The 17,130-nt window shown below is 37.3% G+C and overlaps 1 protein-coding gene across 1 annotated transcript in view; it reads right to left on the reverse strand.

The window, feature by feature from the left end:
• Positions 1-3,169: 3,169 nt before the first annotated feature.
• The window catches only part of LOC126388246 (sodium/potassium/calcium exchanger 3-like), a 41,199-nt gene continuing 27,238 nt past the window's right edge, over positions 3,170-17,130 (reverse strand). Inside the window, exons 8-18 of the mRNA XM_050041249.1 lie at positions 15,905-15,930; positions 13,417-13,470; positions 13,153-13,295; positions 12,904-13,070; positions 12,579-12,816; positions 12,052-12,218; positions 10,427-10,541; positions 10,198-10,310; positions 9,970-10,035; positions 7,007-9,769; positions 3,170-6,933 (exon numbers count right to left, since the gene is read on the reverse strand). Coding sequence (XP_049897206.1) covers positions 9,659-9,769; positions 9,970-10,035; positions 10,198-10,310; positions 10,427-10,541; positions 12,052-12,218; positions 12,579-12,816; positions 12,904-13,070; positions 13,153-13,295; positions 13,417-13,470; positions 15,905-15,930 — 1,200 coding nt within the window. The 3' untranslated portion in view covers positions 3,170-6,933; positions 7,007-9,658. The remainder of the gene's footprint in view (positions 6,934-7,006; positions 9,770-9,969; positions 10,036-10,197; positions 10,311-10,426; positions 10,542-12,051; positions 12,219-12,578; positions 12,817-12,903; positions 13,071-13,152; positions 13,296-13,416; positions 13,471-15,904; positions 15,931-17,130) is intronic.

Here is a 17,130-nt window from a genome sequence, read left to right on the forward strand (position 1 = left end):
AAAAAATAACATTGTACTACACTATGACTTTTCTTTAATGAAAAAATAACGACATATTATACTATGACTGTTTTTATGAAAAAAATAGCAACATACTAGACTCTGACGTTTTTGATGAAAAAATGACAGCATACTCTACTATGAAGTTTTTGATGAAGAAATAACAACATACTGACGTTTTTGATGAAAAAATGTCGACATACTATACTATGACGTTTTTAGTTAAAAAAAATACCGACATGCTATAGCCTACTATGACGTTTTTGATGAGAAAATGATGACAACCCATACAATGACTTTTTTTGATGAAAAAATAATGACATACTATACTATGAAGTTTTTGATGAAAAAATAACGACATACTATACTATGACGTTTGTTATGAAAAATATAACTACATACTATACTATGAGGTTTTTTTTGAAAAAATAACCACATACTATCCTATGACTGCTTTTCTGACAAAAAAAATAGCGATATACTATAGTCTGACTTTTTTATGAAAAAAATAACGACATACTATACTATGACTTTTTTTTTATGAAAAAATAACCACAAACTATACTATGACGTTTTTTTATGAAAAAATATTGACATGCTATACTGTAACTGTTTTTCTGAAAAAAAAGCGACATGCTATACTCTGACATTTTTGATGAAAAACATAACTACATACTTTACTATGACTTTTTTATGAAAAAACCCCCCCATCATACTATGACTTTTTTTTTATGAAAAAATAACCACATACTATACTATGACTGTTTTTATGAAAAAAAGCAACAAACTATACTCTGACATTTTTGTTGGAAAAAATAATGACATACTATACTATGACATTTTTAATGAAAAAATAACAACATACTATACAATTACTTTTTTTATGAAAAAAGATAACTACATACTATACTATGACTTTTTTGATGAAGAAATAACAACATACTACTATGACGTTTTTGATGAAAAAAAGTCGACATACTATGCTATGAGTTTTTTTTATGAAAAAAATAACGACATACTATACTGTGACGTTTTTTTATGAAAAAATAATGACATGCTATGCTATGACTGTTTTTATGAAAAAAAGCGACATACTATACTCTGACATTTTTGATGAAAAACATAACTACATACTTTACTATGACTTTTTTATGAAACCCCCCCCCCATCATACTATGACTTTTTTTAATGAAAAAATAACCACATACTATACTATGACTGTTTTTATGAAAAAAAGCAACATACTATACTATGACGTTTTTTTATGAAACAAATAACCACATGCTATACTATGACGTCTTTGATGACAAAATGATGACAACCTATACTATAACTTTTTTTATGAAAAAAATAATGATATACTATACTATGACTTTTTTAATGATAAAATAAAGACATATTATACTATGACCGTTTTTATGAAAAAAATAACGACTTACTATACTATGACGTTTTTGATGAAAAAATAAAGACATACTATACTATGACTTTTTTATGACAAAAATGACCACGTGCTATACTATGACATTTTTGATGAAAAAAATAACAACATACTATTCTATGACGTTTTTGATGAAAAAAATAACGACATATCATAATATGAATTTTTGATGAAAAAATTATAACATACTATACGATGACGTATTTGATGAAAAATAACAACAAACTATACTATGACTTTTTTATGAAAAAATAGCAACATATTACATTACATTTTTGATGAAAAAATAACCACATAGTATACTATGACTGTTTTCATGAAAAAAAGCGACATACTATACTATGACGTTTTTGCTGAAAAAAATGACGACATACTATACTATGAGGTTTTTGATGAAAAAATGACAACATAGTATACTATGACGTATTTGATGAAAAAAAAACGACATACCATACTATGAATTTTCTATGAAAAGATGACAACATACGATACTATGACGTATTTGATGAAAAATAACAACATACTATACTATGACTTTTTTTTATCAAAAAAATAACGATATACGTTAGTATATCGTTTTTTTTTTTACTATGACGTTTTTGATGAAAAAATGATGACATACTATACTATGATGTTTTTGATTGAAAAAAGTCAACATAGTATACTATGAACTCTTCATCAAAAAATAACGATATACTATACTATGACATAACTGATTATAAAATAACCACATACTATACTATGACTGTTTTTATGAAAAAAAATAACGACATACTCTGAGTTTTTTGATGAAAAAATGACAACATATGCCGTTTTTGACAAAAAAATAATGACATACTATACTATGATATTTTTGATGAAAAATAACAGCTATACTATGACGTTTTTGATGAAAAAATAACGACATACTATACTATTATGTTTTTTATGAAAAAAATAATGACACACTACACTATGACATTTTGATGAAAAAATTACATACTATACAATGACTTTTTTTTATGACAGAATAACAGCATACTATACTATGATGTTTTTGATGAAAAAATGACGACATACTATAGTAAGACTATTTTATGGAAAAAAATTAAGGACATACTATACTGACTTTTTTTGATTAAAAAATGACAACTTACTATAGTATGTCTTTTGGCATACCACACTATGACATTTTTTTGGCATACTATGGTAAGACTATTTTATGGAAAAAAATTAAGGACATACTATACTGACTTTTTTGATTAAAAAATGACAACACACTATAGTATGTCTTTTGGCATACTGCACTATCATCTACTGTACTACTAGTTTTGTGGCATTTCATATTGTGATTTTTTTGACATACTATATTATGATTTTTGTATTTATTTATTTTTTTATCATATTTGACCTTTTTTGGCATATTGTATTGTGATTTTTTTTGGCAAACTAACCTATGTTTTTTTTTTAGACATTATACTATGTTTTTTTAAAAACAAACAAAAAAACAACAACAATAACATGCCATGATTTTTTTTTTTGTTAATAGGGAGCTCCCATATGACATCACCACCCTAAAGCTCACCAAAATTTCATATATTACCTTTAATCAAACTTTATAGTCACAAACTGATAATAGAAGCACGTACATGTCATGAAGTTCTTGACCTCCTTTAATGTATGTATTAAAGACAACATCAAAGAATGGAGGAGCCAAAAACGGGCAAAGAGACGAATTGTTATTGCACATTTTTTATTGGTCTCAAGATACAACAGTCTTCTATGATCCAATAAGACCTCTAAGCAATAAATTTCAACTCTAAAACATCCACTACTTCCAACATCACAGCAGAATATGGAGAACATTCTTTGAGTGCTGTGAAACCAAAACAAGTACTGGAGATCAACTGTTTGCTTTGGTGCTGTTGTGTCTCTCAGTAGCCATGACGAGCGTATTGAGATTATTACTGGATCTGAATACAAAAGTTTACAGCAGAGAGTCCCAAGAGCTGAGTCAAAGAACACATTCGCATCACCACCTGCTGTAAAACATTTCCTGGCAAAACACAGTTATTACTGATGGTTGTTTAACAGGATGAAGATAGTTAGGATATGCAAAGACAGTTTTTCCATTTCAGTAACTGCAAAAAAAAAAAGAAGCTAAATTAAGAGCATGGAACAAACAATTCATCATCAGTTCATCTGTCGTGTATTTTTCCAATTGATTCATCGGTCATAGAGAAAAGCAGCAAAACAGCGCATTTGAGAATCTGCAACTGGTGAATGTTTGACATAGTTGCATGATGAAAGACTCAAACAATACGTTGATCAACTAAACGGTTATACTACTAATCATTTCAGCACTATTTTTTCTGGACAAGCAGTAGCCATTGTTACAAGCTACTAGTTTCAAAGTGTAGCTTTAATGTTTGGGTCAGGGACATTTATAGGATAATATCACTTTTTCTTTTTTGCTATGACATTTTAAAGGGATAGTTTGGTTCTTCGGAGGCATGGTACTGAGGTACTTACCCATATTCTGTTATTACATACAGTAAATGTCAATCAGCAAGCCCCCAGTTTGGAGAAGCAGGCAGGAGTACTGCCACAGAAGCTAAGCAATGTACTGCTGTGGATGGGTCAGCAACAAAACATATTTTAGCCACTTCAAAAAAAAAAAAAAAAAAAATCAATAATTGTATGCTATTTTTAGAATATTGTTACCGCTTTACCTTATCGTCAGATAGCAATTTCCAGCGGGGAACTGAAGCCATTACATCACTCTCTTTCAAGCCAGACTCCATTGAGAAAAACAGTGATTTAAGATTGCCAAACACAGAAGCTGCCGATATATTGCTGCTTCGATCAGTCATTTTATTTGTTTTATTGTATGACTTTGGCGTTGAAAGGGATAAGTTCGGATTCACCAACATCGCACAATAACACAATCTATCTAACTAATCAAAGCAGTAATACACCAGCAGTGTCCGTGCTCAATGAGCCAAAATGACTGTTTTTGTCAATGGAGTCTGGTGGCTTTGACGAGAGCATAGATGAGGAACTGAAGCCCTTATCAGCTTCCCCGTTGGAATGGGCTGTCTGACGTAAAGGCAAAGAGGTGAAATACTCTTATATATCGTACACTTAAACTGATTTTTAGGTGGGACTTTATTTAGGTGGCTAAAACACAGCTTATTGCTGACCCCATCCACAGCAGTACATTGTTTACCTTCCATGACGGTACTCCTGACACTTCTCCAAACTGGGGGTGCACTGGCAGACATCTATTGTATGTAATACACTGAGTATGGATAAGAACCCCATACAAACCTACTTCAAAAAATCCAAACTATCCCTTTAAAAGTTGCCCTAAAACCTTATTTAAATGCATCGATGGGTTTTGGCACAAAAACTCCAGACATATTTGACCAGATCTGATAAAATGTGTTTCAATAAAAAGTTTCATTTTTAAACTGTACCTAAAAGAGAAAGTATGATTTAAAGATTAAAAAAAATTGGAAAAAGGGGATGAAAACTTACTATTTAAATTTAGTGGTATTTCTTAGATTCTAGGCATTCTTTAAAATATTTAAACCTAAAAAACCTAAAATCTAATTTGAATCTGTAAACAGGAGTTTCATTTCCTTTGTCTTCCCCTGCATGAAATCAGGTTTTCAATAAATCAATACTGAAACAAAAGAAAATCTAAGTGCTGAAAAGATTTTAAGACACAACTGTAACTGAATTAATTACAAATGGAGTGCTGGTCTGACATTACAGCCTTCATATTCCACTATCTAACAAAGTGACAAAATATGCATTCATTCTGTTACAATAATTCACAAGTAGGCTTACATTATGTATTGTTATGTATTCTTTTTAAATATCAAAAACACCACAAAACTAGTCTCTGTCAGACATTCATTATTGTAAAACTATGTCAATTATTTAACATTTACAAACAGTAAAAAGTATTGTCAAGTAGACAATAATTATAATAATTATACAGCCATTTAAAAAAACAAACAAAAAAAACTTGCCCCGATCCCTTTGGTGGAACATTTAGTCTTGAATTATAATATTATCTGAATGTATCCAAATTGTTTTCATAGTTTTCAGCAGCAGCAGGTATACCAATACAGAATATACAGCTTATTTGCCGTACCACACACACAATTACAGTGTGTGTGTATGCGTGTGTATAACGCGCTGCTTCTGGTCTGATTTAAATAAAAATGTTCCACCAAAGAGAAACAATCTCATAAAATGAACAAGAAACAATACAAACATCGATTGTCGTACCTAAACGTGAAATTATTACAACTAACCTGCACTCAAAGTCATCAAAGTCTGTGACACTCATAGAAGTACATTATATATATTAGATTTCATAGTAATAAGACCTCTAAAAATACTGCAACACTAAGGTTAATCTCTTTACGTACATTAAGCTGTACCAATACTTGCTTATAAGTACTCAGGCAAAAGTCATCAAAATATTGTCACAATAATGTGCATTTTATTCTATATTATATATTCTAAAAGTCTACTGACACGTACACGGTGTCCTTTATGGTCGGACTATAGATCCTCATCGTCTGCTCAGAGGTTCTTCGCTGTAATTCAGTGCTACATTTGAATGCATGTAAATATTTCCGCTAGGTTGTACATTCAAAACATACAAGGGTGTTCAAACCTAAGGCCAACAGAAAATATTAATCTTTTTTTATAATGGACAATAGGTCTGAGCATGACATGACAGATTTAAGAATGTTTTTTTAATGTCTGTGCAATCTGCAGGAAAATAACTGTTCATATAGTTGAGATAGTCTCTAAAACCATGTCAAATATATATTAAAACATAGACATATATATATAAATATTGATTCTTCCTGGTTATGTTATTCATTTGTTTCTTCAATATAATTTTACCCACAGGAAGTTCAGCCTCTTGTCACACATCCTGGTCACTAACTTATTTAGATACGAGTGGTTCTGTACTGTAGCCCAGTAGGATTTTTATCTACCTACTGTAAATCACAACTGCCTCTGTCCGCTACCTGTCTTTATCCTGCTCAACATGTTTAATCACTGTTGCCAGAGACATGCACTGCTGAACACTCCTCACCGACAGAATCTAGTGGGGAGACAATATGTGGACATACCAGCTCAGTCACATGAAGAACATGTTGGCATTGTTTGTTTCTGCAAACCATGAATATGTCACATTTGTTAGTTTCATACGCATCATATCGATGTTTCTATAGTGATGTAGTGTATGAGCTGACTTGCCATGGTGGATGGCGCGATATCCATTGCAGACCACTTTTCAAGATCCACAAATACCAAAACGGGTTGTTTTTAACGAGTCGCTGCTATGGGGGCGGTAATTTAGTGGGTAGAGCAGGCACCCCTTATACGAAGGCTGCAGCGGCCATGGGTTCAATTCCAGCACGCTGCCACCTGCTGCATGTCAGCCCCTCTCTCCCCCTTTCATGCCTAGACTGTCCTACCTAATAAAGCCAAAGAAAGGAAAAAAAAACAAAAACTTAAAAAAAAAAAACAATTGAATAATANCTGTCCTACCTAATAAAGCCAAAGAAAGGAAAAAAAAAAAAAACTTAAAATTTTTTTTTTTGAATAATAATAATAATCTTAAAAAAAGTCATGAGTCACTCTATGATTTCATGAATCAGTAAATCAATGTTTTAAACTGTTTTAAATGTCCTTTTATATTAAATTGCCTTGTTTGTCTGTTTTATGTCCATTACGTCTATTTTCATGTGAAGCACTCAGTGCTTATACTGCCCTTATTGTACAGCACTCAGCACTTCATTTCTCATATGAAAGGTGCTATATAAATAAAGGTTATTATATTATTATTATTATTATCATCATTATTATTATTATTATTATTTCCAGTGGCTTTTTAGGCACCAGTTGTGGGTGTTTTTTAGCGACCTGTTGCTGTTTTTCCAGCGGGGATAGTGCATGAACTTTAATATGATAATGATAACTAAATACCCGACCCCAGGGTGACGCCTATTCATTCCAATGGAGTTGCCTGCCACAAGTTCCCACATGGCTTAAAGAAGAATTTAAATCCTTTTTATTGGCTTGAGGACAGTTTTAGAAACATAAAATCTTCATGGTTAAACATTTCAGAATAGAAAAAAACTGTCCTTGTTTGCAGTTTGGAGTGTCCGGTGAACAGTTTTACAGATGTCTCTTTTATAATGGTGGTCTATGGGTAAATGGCTTTTTGAGCCACAGGGAAATTGTTTGCAGCAAAATCCCAAGTGGCCACTGGAAATTACTGGCTGCAAGGCTTGGCGGCATTCCTTGGAGCCTGGAATAGTGGCATGAATGTGCTTTTTTTTTTTTTTTTTACCAAGACACTGCTTCTTTCCCAGCCATGACTGTTCCCCAAATCTGGGTATTTTAAGCCAAAACATGATCTTTTTCTAACCATAACCAAGCAATGTTTTTTTACTAAACCTCGTAGAAAAGACTCTCCCACACGGTCTAACTTGCAAAAAACAAAAATGATTTTAATGCTGTAATGTTTTGGTGACGAGACCTTCATCAGGCAAACAGTTTTGTAACCAACAGTCATCTTACAGCGTGGCTGTAAGTTTGCAATTAATCACAATACCCATGTGCAGTGTAAAGTAATGTAATCAAATAATGCTGATTGTTACACTAATTGATGCTTGGTATTTAGCCTTTCCACTGCACATGCACATTGCAGCATTAAAATGTATTATTTTTGCAAGTTAGACAGTGTGCGGGAGTCTTTTCTACAAGTTTTATTCTTCTCGTCCCTCTCCTACACACCTGCTTGAAATAGATGTTTTGAAGTATTTCTTTGTTTTGTGTTTCTAAACTTAACCACGTGTTACCCACTAGGGGTGTAACGATACATCGATCCACATCGATACATTGATTAATTGATTAACGATCCAATTATATCGATGTAAAATGAAAACATCGATCCATATCGTCATCTTAAAGATACACATTTATTTTGAAATTCACATAGCACGTCTGTGTCACCATTTCTGGGCAAGCGCGCCTCCGCTCAAACAATAAACAGAGCTCCGAAATAAAATGGTCAACTCATATTCTAGTTGTTTTTGTGAGTTGATGTAAATGATTGTGTTAGATGGGCATATGATATCGCGTCATATCGATCGCAGGCTCCTGAATCGAATCGAATCAAAATCGTATCGTGACAGATTTTGTGATATCGGCAAACATCGTATCGTCATCCAAACAAATCGATATAATATTGTATCGTGATGAAGCTGGTGATTTACACCCCTATTACCCACAGTGTTGTTGGTACATATAGTTTGAACCCATCTGCTACATAAAGGAAAATGTAACCTGTCTGTAGTTTGCAGAAACACACAAAGCCAACATTTTTTCCTGGCGATTATTTATATATTCTCCCTTATAAATAACTTTTGATTGCTGTGTTGTTGAAATGTTGAAAACTAAACAATAATTCTGTAGTTTATCTGCTGTGCTGCAGCAGCTTTCAGAACACAAACATTAAAAATGTAAATAAATAACAGATGAAAACACCTGAAGTGACAGGAATCAACAGTCTTTTTAATTACTGTAAATCTAAACAGTTTATTGCTTGAATGAAAGAGTGATGACTCATCATTTATTCAAGAAATTATTACCTAGCAGGAGCAGTTTAGATTTATAGTGTTAGCTAGCTGGCTAAGCTAACTGAAGAGTCTCAGTTGAACAGGTTCATTCAAATATAAAACAGGCATGAAATATAATTGTTGTTACGGGGTGGAAAGTGACATTCTAGCTCAGTTATGATATCCAATTATCATCAAAATTTTAGTGAGCTGTTACTTTTAGTCACTTCCTGTTTCATATTGCTGTTGAAGGCGCAACAAACCTGCTGCTTCTATCTGCCATGTCATTAAATATTTTGTTTGGTCGCCCAGTTTGTTAATTTAAAGACTGTATTCAAACACTGCACTGTACAAAGAGGAGAGAAAAACATTGTGCTATTGACAAAAGACTTCAGTGTGTTTGTGTCGTTGCATTGTGTACAGTATCACCCTAGCGAGTCCTACAAAGGTGCACGGAAACTCTCACAAGGAACACGACAACGCTGTCACTCTTTTTGGCTTCAGGAAAGAGGACGTGTGGTGGAAAGGTAGGTACTCATCATGCTGTCTGACGGGGTTGACTTTCGACCTTAAGGCCTCACATCTGCCCGAAGAGGATGGAGCAGAGCAGGAAGATGGCATAGAGAAACAGCAGGCCCAGACCCAGCCGTCGATCCAACCTCCAGCGGTTCAGATGAACACTCATCACCTGGAAACAGAGAGACTCTTGGTATAAGTATAAGGCCTCTAGAAAAGAGATTCAAATTATTTTTAGTATCAGTTAAGGCCTCAAATTCTCGTTGTAAAGCAACCACACTTTTTCCATGTTAGGTTATTTCCTCACACATGCTCTGTGTCTGATTCATTATGGATACTGCATACAGCAAGTGTTTAAACTTGTTTCCTCACCGTCAGGAACACAGATGCCAGCAGCAGGATGACAGAATACACCAGTCCTTTATTATTTATGGAGACCTGTGGGTGGAGGGGAAGCAGGTGTCACAATTTATGACCATCTAACAAAGGTGAAAACCCAACATCTCAGTTTAGCCTTCTCACACACATGCAGACATCAGTGAATCACAGACAAAAGAAAAAAAGAGATTGGTATTGTAGGGAGATGAAGTATATGTGTACTGATGATCCGTGGTCCACCACAAGGGTACGTAAAGCCCAAGGGAAACCCAAACCCAGCAGGATGTCAAAGATATTGCTGCCTATGGAGTTAGACACCGCCATGTCCCCCATGCCTGAAAAGAGACGGGAAAAGTGACAGAGAAATGCTGAACTGAAGCACTCGCACCACAAAGAGAGAACAGGCAAAAAGACTTGGGAGACTCAGAGTAACGAGCTTTACGCTTTTTACCTTGTCGGGCTACAATCAGACTCGCCATGCAGTCCGGCACGCTGGTCCCTGCGGCCAGGAAGGTTATGCCCATGATGTAGTCTGGGATGTCTAGTGTGTAGCTGATGATGGTGACCTGATGGAAGCATTAGAGCATTAAGTAAACACAGAGGAAGCATTTTAAGGTGGTGCATCCTCTAATGACAATCACTCTCTGTCCTGTTAAACCTTTCACGTTTTTTTTGTTGTAATTAGCAGGGGTGGGAAATAATCGATACAGCGTAGTATTGTGATATTTTTCGTGGTGATATTGTATTCATACACGGACGCCAAGTATTGATCTTTTATTATATACATAATTAATTACTGCAAATACACATTTTAATATTACTTGTGGTACTAGGATGATAAAATCAATTGCTTTTTCAGTCCACTAGATGGTTTTGATGTTTTTTTCCTGGTGAGGTCAGCAGAGGTCTCGGTCAGCAGCATTTGGCAGGAAGTTCATCAAAACAAAGATGGAGGTGCCACAGAAAAAAAAAAAATCAGAAATGTGCCATCGATGTCTGGACTTATTTTGGGTTATTTAACACGGTAGGAAAGAGGGACTTGGATATGACACATATGATTTACAAGCAGTGTCATATGAGAATAAAATACTCTGGGAATACTACGAACCTGAAGGCTCACCTCACACTCTACCATCCAGAGATAGCGGTAGCCACTGACGGCCAAGCTAACACTAAACACTGGACAAACATAGCTTGACAAAAGTACCATCCAACTCTGAGAGAGCTAAGAAAATAACACAGTCCATCACTGACTTCATGTGCAAAGATCTGCATCTCTACAGCGCTGTTGAAACGAAGGCTTTTGTTATATGCTAAAAAAACGTGAACCCAGTATGTGACATTTTTTTACCGACACAGCCGTACCCAAGCTCTTGAGGAATCTTTGAGTACAGCAGGAAGGGTGGCATTAACTTGTGATGCCTGGACTTCAAGGTCAGTGGATTCATATGTGAATAAAACGGCACATTATCTCACAGAGAACTGGCGACTGCTGTCTCACGTTCTTCACCAAAGTCACACCAGAGCAAACATCGCAGACCTCCTGCAAAATGCAGCACAAGAATGGGGGGCTGTGGTTGTAACAGACAACACTACTAACATGGATGCTGCCATCCAGATAGCGGGATACCTGCAGGTGAAATGTTTCACTCACACGCTTAATCTGACCTCACAGAGGACATTAAATCTACCAACAGTTCAGTTTGTCAGGTGTATGCAGTAGTTCTGACAGGTTTTATGACAGTGTTGGTCAGTCTGTCTGCTCTGCATCACATTTTGCTGCAATAAAAGTGATTAAAGTCAGATGGACAGACTGAAAACTTTATCTAATGAGGTAAAACTGATGTTGACAAAGTTTTCCTTTGGGGAAATAATTTGCAGTTGGAAAAAAGTAACAATATCGCAATAATATTGTATAGTGACCTACAGTAAGTATCGTGATAATATCATATCATGGGTCGTCTGGTGATTCCCACCCCTTGTAATTAATATACTTCTATACATACCAGTATAAAGATTATATACATTTTTGTTGTTACAGTGTCATCTTTACTGCATTAACTTCTGCCTCCTTACCATCCACACCATGAGGTAGGAGAAGACAGCGATCCACAGGGTGGAGGCCACGAAGGTGACCATGAACCAGCGGTGCCAGCGTGGCAGAATACAGTTAGGCACAGTGCAGTAGAGCAGGAGGCCCAGAGGCCACGTGATTACCCACTTTATCCGCGCACAGCAGCTACCTGTGAGGAGCAGGAGGTCAGTCAGAAGAGCAAATGGTAGTCATGACAATTAACAAGGTGTTTTATCACCCAGGGATTGGCTGTGACATCTAAAACTAGAATTAACGCCTTGTAATTGTACACTCAAGTTGAAGTTACAGTTTACATCCATCTCTGCCAGACTCCTAAGCAGCCATATGCAAGCTATGTATTCTAAAACATGGATGCTTCACACATCTTTAACTGACAGCACAGAAGATCTGTATAATCTGCACACTTTCCAGATTACTGTCACCAATTCAGCATCTGACCAAATGTCTCCCCTTCTGTTCCAGAGATATGACACTGAGTAATCAACAGTTTGTGCCTGATCTTCCTCACCTGGTATGCGCACAGGACTAAATATCCCATCATCATCCTCCTCCTCCTCCTCTGCCTGACACGCCTCAGCCCCCGGCTTGTCTCCTGACTCTGCGTCTCCCACCCCAGGTCTCCTGCCTCCATTCTCCAGACTGCAGGAGCCCGTCCTCTTCAGGCTGTTGTTGGCTGATCCCGTTCTTGACCCGGGGCTGGCCTCGCCGTCCCTCTGGTTTTTCGAACTCTGGATCAGCCTCTGTCTCTGTGAGAGGGGCAGAGAGGAATGTTTTTTTGTTGTAAAGCTCAGAGAGGGTTGTGTTATAATGTGTGTGACATGTGCATCAGATACCTCACTGATGAGCATGCGTCCTGCCATGGAGAGCCTGGTGCGGGGGGAGAAATGTGGGGTGATCATGATGCGCAGGCCAGCCTCAGAGAAGGACAGCTTGTGGGGGTTGAGGATGAGAAGCTCATCCACCATGATGACTGGAGAAGCCTCCTGACTGTGACCTTGGCCTGGGAAAAGATTGTTGTAGATTAAACTTGTGTGTATATCACAGTGTGGACAGAACAAAAGATCATTCAAACATCTTCTGACCTTTGTTGAGAAGCACCATGGAGGTGTTGCAAGCAGAGGCATCCTCTCCCATCTTGTCGTCTCTGTGGTTCTCTGATTTGGAGCAGCATGGCCTGGAGCTCCTGAGCTGTCGTGTCACAAACGCCAGAACCTGGGAGTTGAACCTGCAACCAAACAGATACCATTTGCCTACATCCATATTTACCATAAATGGGGTTTGTTGTCAGTCAGAATGCAGACAGGCGTGCAGATGGAGGCATGATGACTGTTCGGTCTTACACTTACTTCATGATTATAATGTAGATTCCATACATGGTCATGAGGAGCAAGGACTCCCACCTGCACAGCAAAAAGTACATTTGTTAGTCCCGGTCTGACACACCACAAAGTTACACAGTTAGTGTGTGCACATTCATTCACATCAAATATAACATAGATAATATACTAAGTAAAGCTTCAGTCTTGCTTTCAAGCTGTAGAACAGAATTTTGTCTCCCCCCTGTGGCAGTGAGTGTAACTGCAGAAACACTGTTGACGCATACCTCTAATGCATCGCCACATCTCCCCTGCCTCCACGAGAGCTCTCTTCAAGTCTTTTTTTTAAATTCAATTCTTCCTCTGAATGCAGAGTTTGTTTTTTCCATAGCACCCACGACACAAACTTTACTTGGACATTTTTCCACCGTGCTCCTAGCTGCTGCTCCGTCACCATGGTCTCTTCCTCCTTCCTGTCCCCTGACGCCCTGGCTGGTTGTTGTAAAACTCATCACCTCCGGCATGCCAGCGCGGGAGAGTCTCCCAAGACACCAGTAAACACAACTCCACTGAGAAATATAGTGAACTTGCCCTGGCAGTGATAGGCTTAATCAGCATTGAACTTGGTAGGAAAGGATCTGAATGTAACAGGCGTTCTATTATATGTAAGAGTGTGAGATTTAGGGGGATTTTACCAGGAGCCGATCAATCGATAGAGGTCTCCTCCTCTCCAAAACAAACAAATGTGGGGATCTACACAAGTACAAACACTCAATGAAGCAGTTTCACGTTAAAAAATCTGTGTTTATCTGATACTGCTTGTCACAGAGGGGCTGCTGACTAAGGTAGCCGACGTGAAAATGCAATTGGCCCTATCAACGTTTGGTTTGTGTGTTCTGGGCTGCTGTAGAAACATGGTGTCATTTTTTTCCAGACTTACACTGCGAGAGAGAGAGAGAGACATCTGTAAATCAGTGGATACAGTTTTTTGAGTGTCACCCACCAAATGACTTATTTCACAATCAGGATTTGATCTTTTTGGTCCGATAACATTTGGAAAGTCTAGTAGAGCTGCAAGATTGAATCATTTTATCCCCATTTACGTTAAGAAGATGTATCCTCCTCTCAAAAACAAACAAACCCGGTTTGTGTTTGGTTTGTCCATTCTGGGCTACTGAGGACCCGCTCCCTATGTAGACATTAACAGCCCATTCTAAGATAACAAAAACACAATTCTTATTTTCAGGTGATTATACACTAAAGCAGTGGTTCCCAACTGGTCCAGCCCCAGGGTCCAGATTTCTCCTTAGCACTCAGTTCAAGGTCCACACAGATCAACACATTTGGCGTCATACTTGCGTTTTGCCATGTCGTCGTGCTAGTTTGCTGTCTCTGTGAAGTAGCTGTCCATTAGTCACTCACTCTACAGCACTTCAAAATAAAAGTTCTGTGCTGAAGATTCACTGTGCTTAAAAATAAAATGTGTTTTTTACAAACTTGACATGTTTGCAAGTCACTTGCTGTCCATTCAGAATGGACCTGCAACCCACTTCTGGACCGCAATCCACCAGTTGGGAACCACTGCAGTAAAGGAATCATAAATTATGTTCCATTTCTGCCAATATATCCCCCTAAATCCTGCACACTGGACCTTTAAATGTCACAGAGAAATACTTCACCACACCACTTGTGCAAACAGCTGTTCCACTAGGCCTAGACAGACCCTAGATGACCACAGCTGCACGTGTGCAGACTCATTTCTCAGATACTCAGAGCATTCAGTGAGCTGAGACACAAATCTGACAAAGTGCACTGAGAAAGAACAGTGGTGAGGTGAAAGACACCAGGACAGCTTCGGCCTGGCACACTACGATTCAATAAACAGCCTGCCATAGTATATCACTGATAAACCCACATTAAAGCCACATATAAATCTGTTCTTTCATTAAAAGCGCTGACACACACAACAATGGAGAGCCGTTATTTCTTTACAAAAGGCCTCAGGTCGACAGAACTGACAACAGTCAGGACAGGTAGCTAAGAAGCTAACAAAGCATCGAGAGCACTAAATGAGCCTGTTGAGAAGGAAAAGCTACACAAGAGAAATCAATCTAACAGCTAAGCTCCAAATCATTAATCATGTGTGAAATGGCTGACACTGATGACAGAAACCTCCTCCACACAAATTAAACAAATGAAAAGTAATTTTGCCACAGATGATTTTAAACTGAGCTCGCTCCTCGTCACCTCTGCTGATTCTGAAATGAGCTGATTGGAATCACGTATTCAGATGTTTTGTTATTGTCGAGTAGGAATCAGGGACCAAATCGATTTAACACCATCAGTGATTGTTAACACCCTCGTCTTCGTGATTGTAATAACAGTCATTTGCTGGAGAAGTTGACACCAATCAGAGCGTGAGCAGAAAGAGATGAATCTGTAGATCTGTGTCGGTATGAATACAGAGGAGAGCTCCTGTGTGATCGTATGAAGAGAACAAACAGGTGCGTGGACTCACCAGACAACAGTGGCATCATAGATAACCTGGAGAGGGGAACAAAGAGATTCTTCAAAACACAATGTGGAGGTGTAAAAGACTGAAGGGAAAATTCACCACCTATAATGAAGATGTCCAGTCAGTGTTGATGGTAATGTGATTGAGCTGCATTGACAGAGAAAGCTGAGTTTACAGCTGCAAAATCTGCTTTTCTTCCTGCATCCAGCCACGTCATTTATTCTGACAGTGACGTAGCTGGAGAGAGGAGAACTATAGGCTAGATTTCACCTCCGGATAGCCAGGAGGCGTGCTCTAGATGCCTCTCAAAAAAAGAACTTGCTTTGCTTGTATTGCACACTAGCTGCGTTTCCAACAGAAAAAATGGCATGCCAAAGTATGAATGCTTCAAAAACAGGAAAACTGGAGCATATCTACATTTGTGTTACTAAACCTTTGCCAGCGGAATCAAACTGTTTTACAGGATATTCAGTATTTCAGTATTTGACCTTATCCAGGTCATGTTAAGCTCCCATAAAACCCATTAAAAGCCTAGTCCCAATTAAACACCCAGTCCCTTTTACTAGCCCGGTGTGGCTACACATTTTGACAAATAAAGGCCTGTCTCAATTAGACGCCTGGTCTGGTTGCCAAGCAGCTCATTTTTTTTTGACAGAAGTTCTTTGGATGTATAAAAGCGGGCTATTGGCTACCTCAAATTATGTGACCATTCCTCGATTACCCTGTAAGTTATTCATATTTCTTTAGTCTGTACGGGTCCTCAGATCAAAAGAATCAAAAGGGTTTTTCCTAAAAAATTAATCCAAGGTGTGAGTATTGTTTTAACAGGATAAAGCTGCTGCTGGGTGCCGTAATCCTCTCTCTCTGATGTGCTGTCTGTTGGAGCTAGATCAAATGAATGATTCATAACTGATATGTTATTTGAAGCCTAATTTTTATACAAGTAATATTCATACTGGCTTGAATAAACAATTTGATTGTATTTCCTGATCTTTGCCGAGCAACAGTTTTGTGTGAAAGAAATTAAAGGCCTGTCCCAAATATAGGCCTGTTGATTTCAGTGATTTAAGCAAATAATAGCCGGGCTATTAATTGAACTCGTATGTTACGTGAGTACACAAACACATATTACTTGGACCACTACAGGAAATTGCACATGAACATTATTGACGCAACTGACTATCCATGTAAAAATCTGGCCAAAATGTATTATTAATTGTATTTTTTTT

This window comes from Epinephelus moara, chromosome 3 (assembly GCF_006386435.1).
Source record: "Epinephelus moara isolate mb chromosome 3, YSFRI_EMoa_1.0, whole genome shotgun sequence".
Taxonomy (NCBI): Eukaryota; Metazoa; Chordata; class Actinopteri; order Perciformes; family Serranidae; genus Epinephelus; species Epinephelus moara.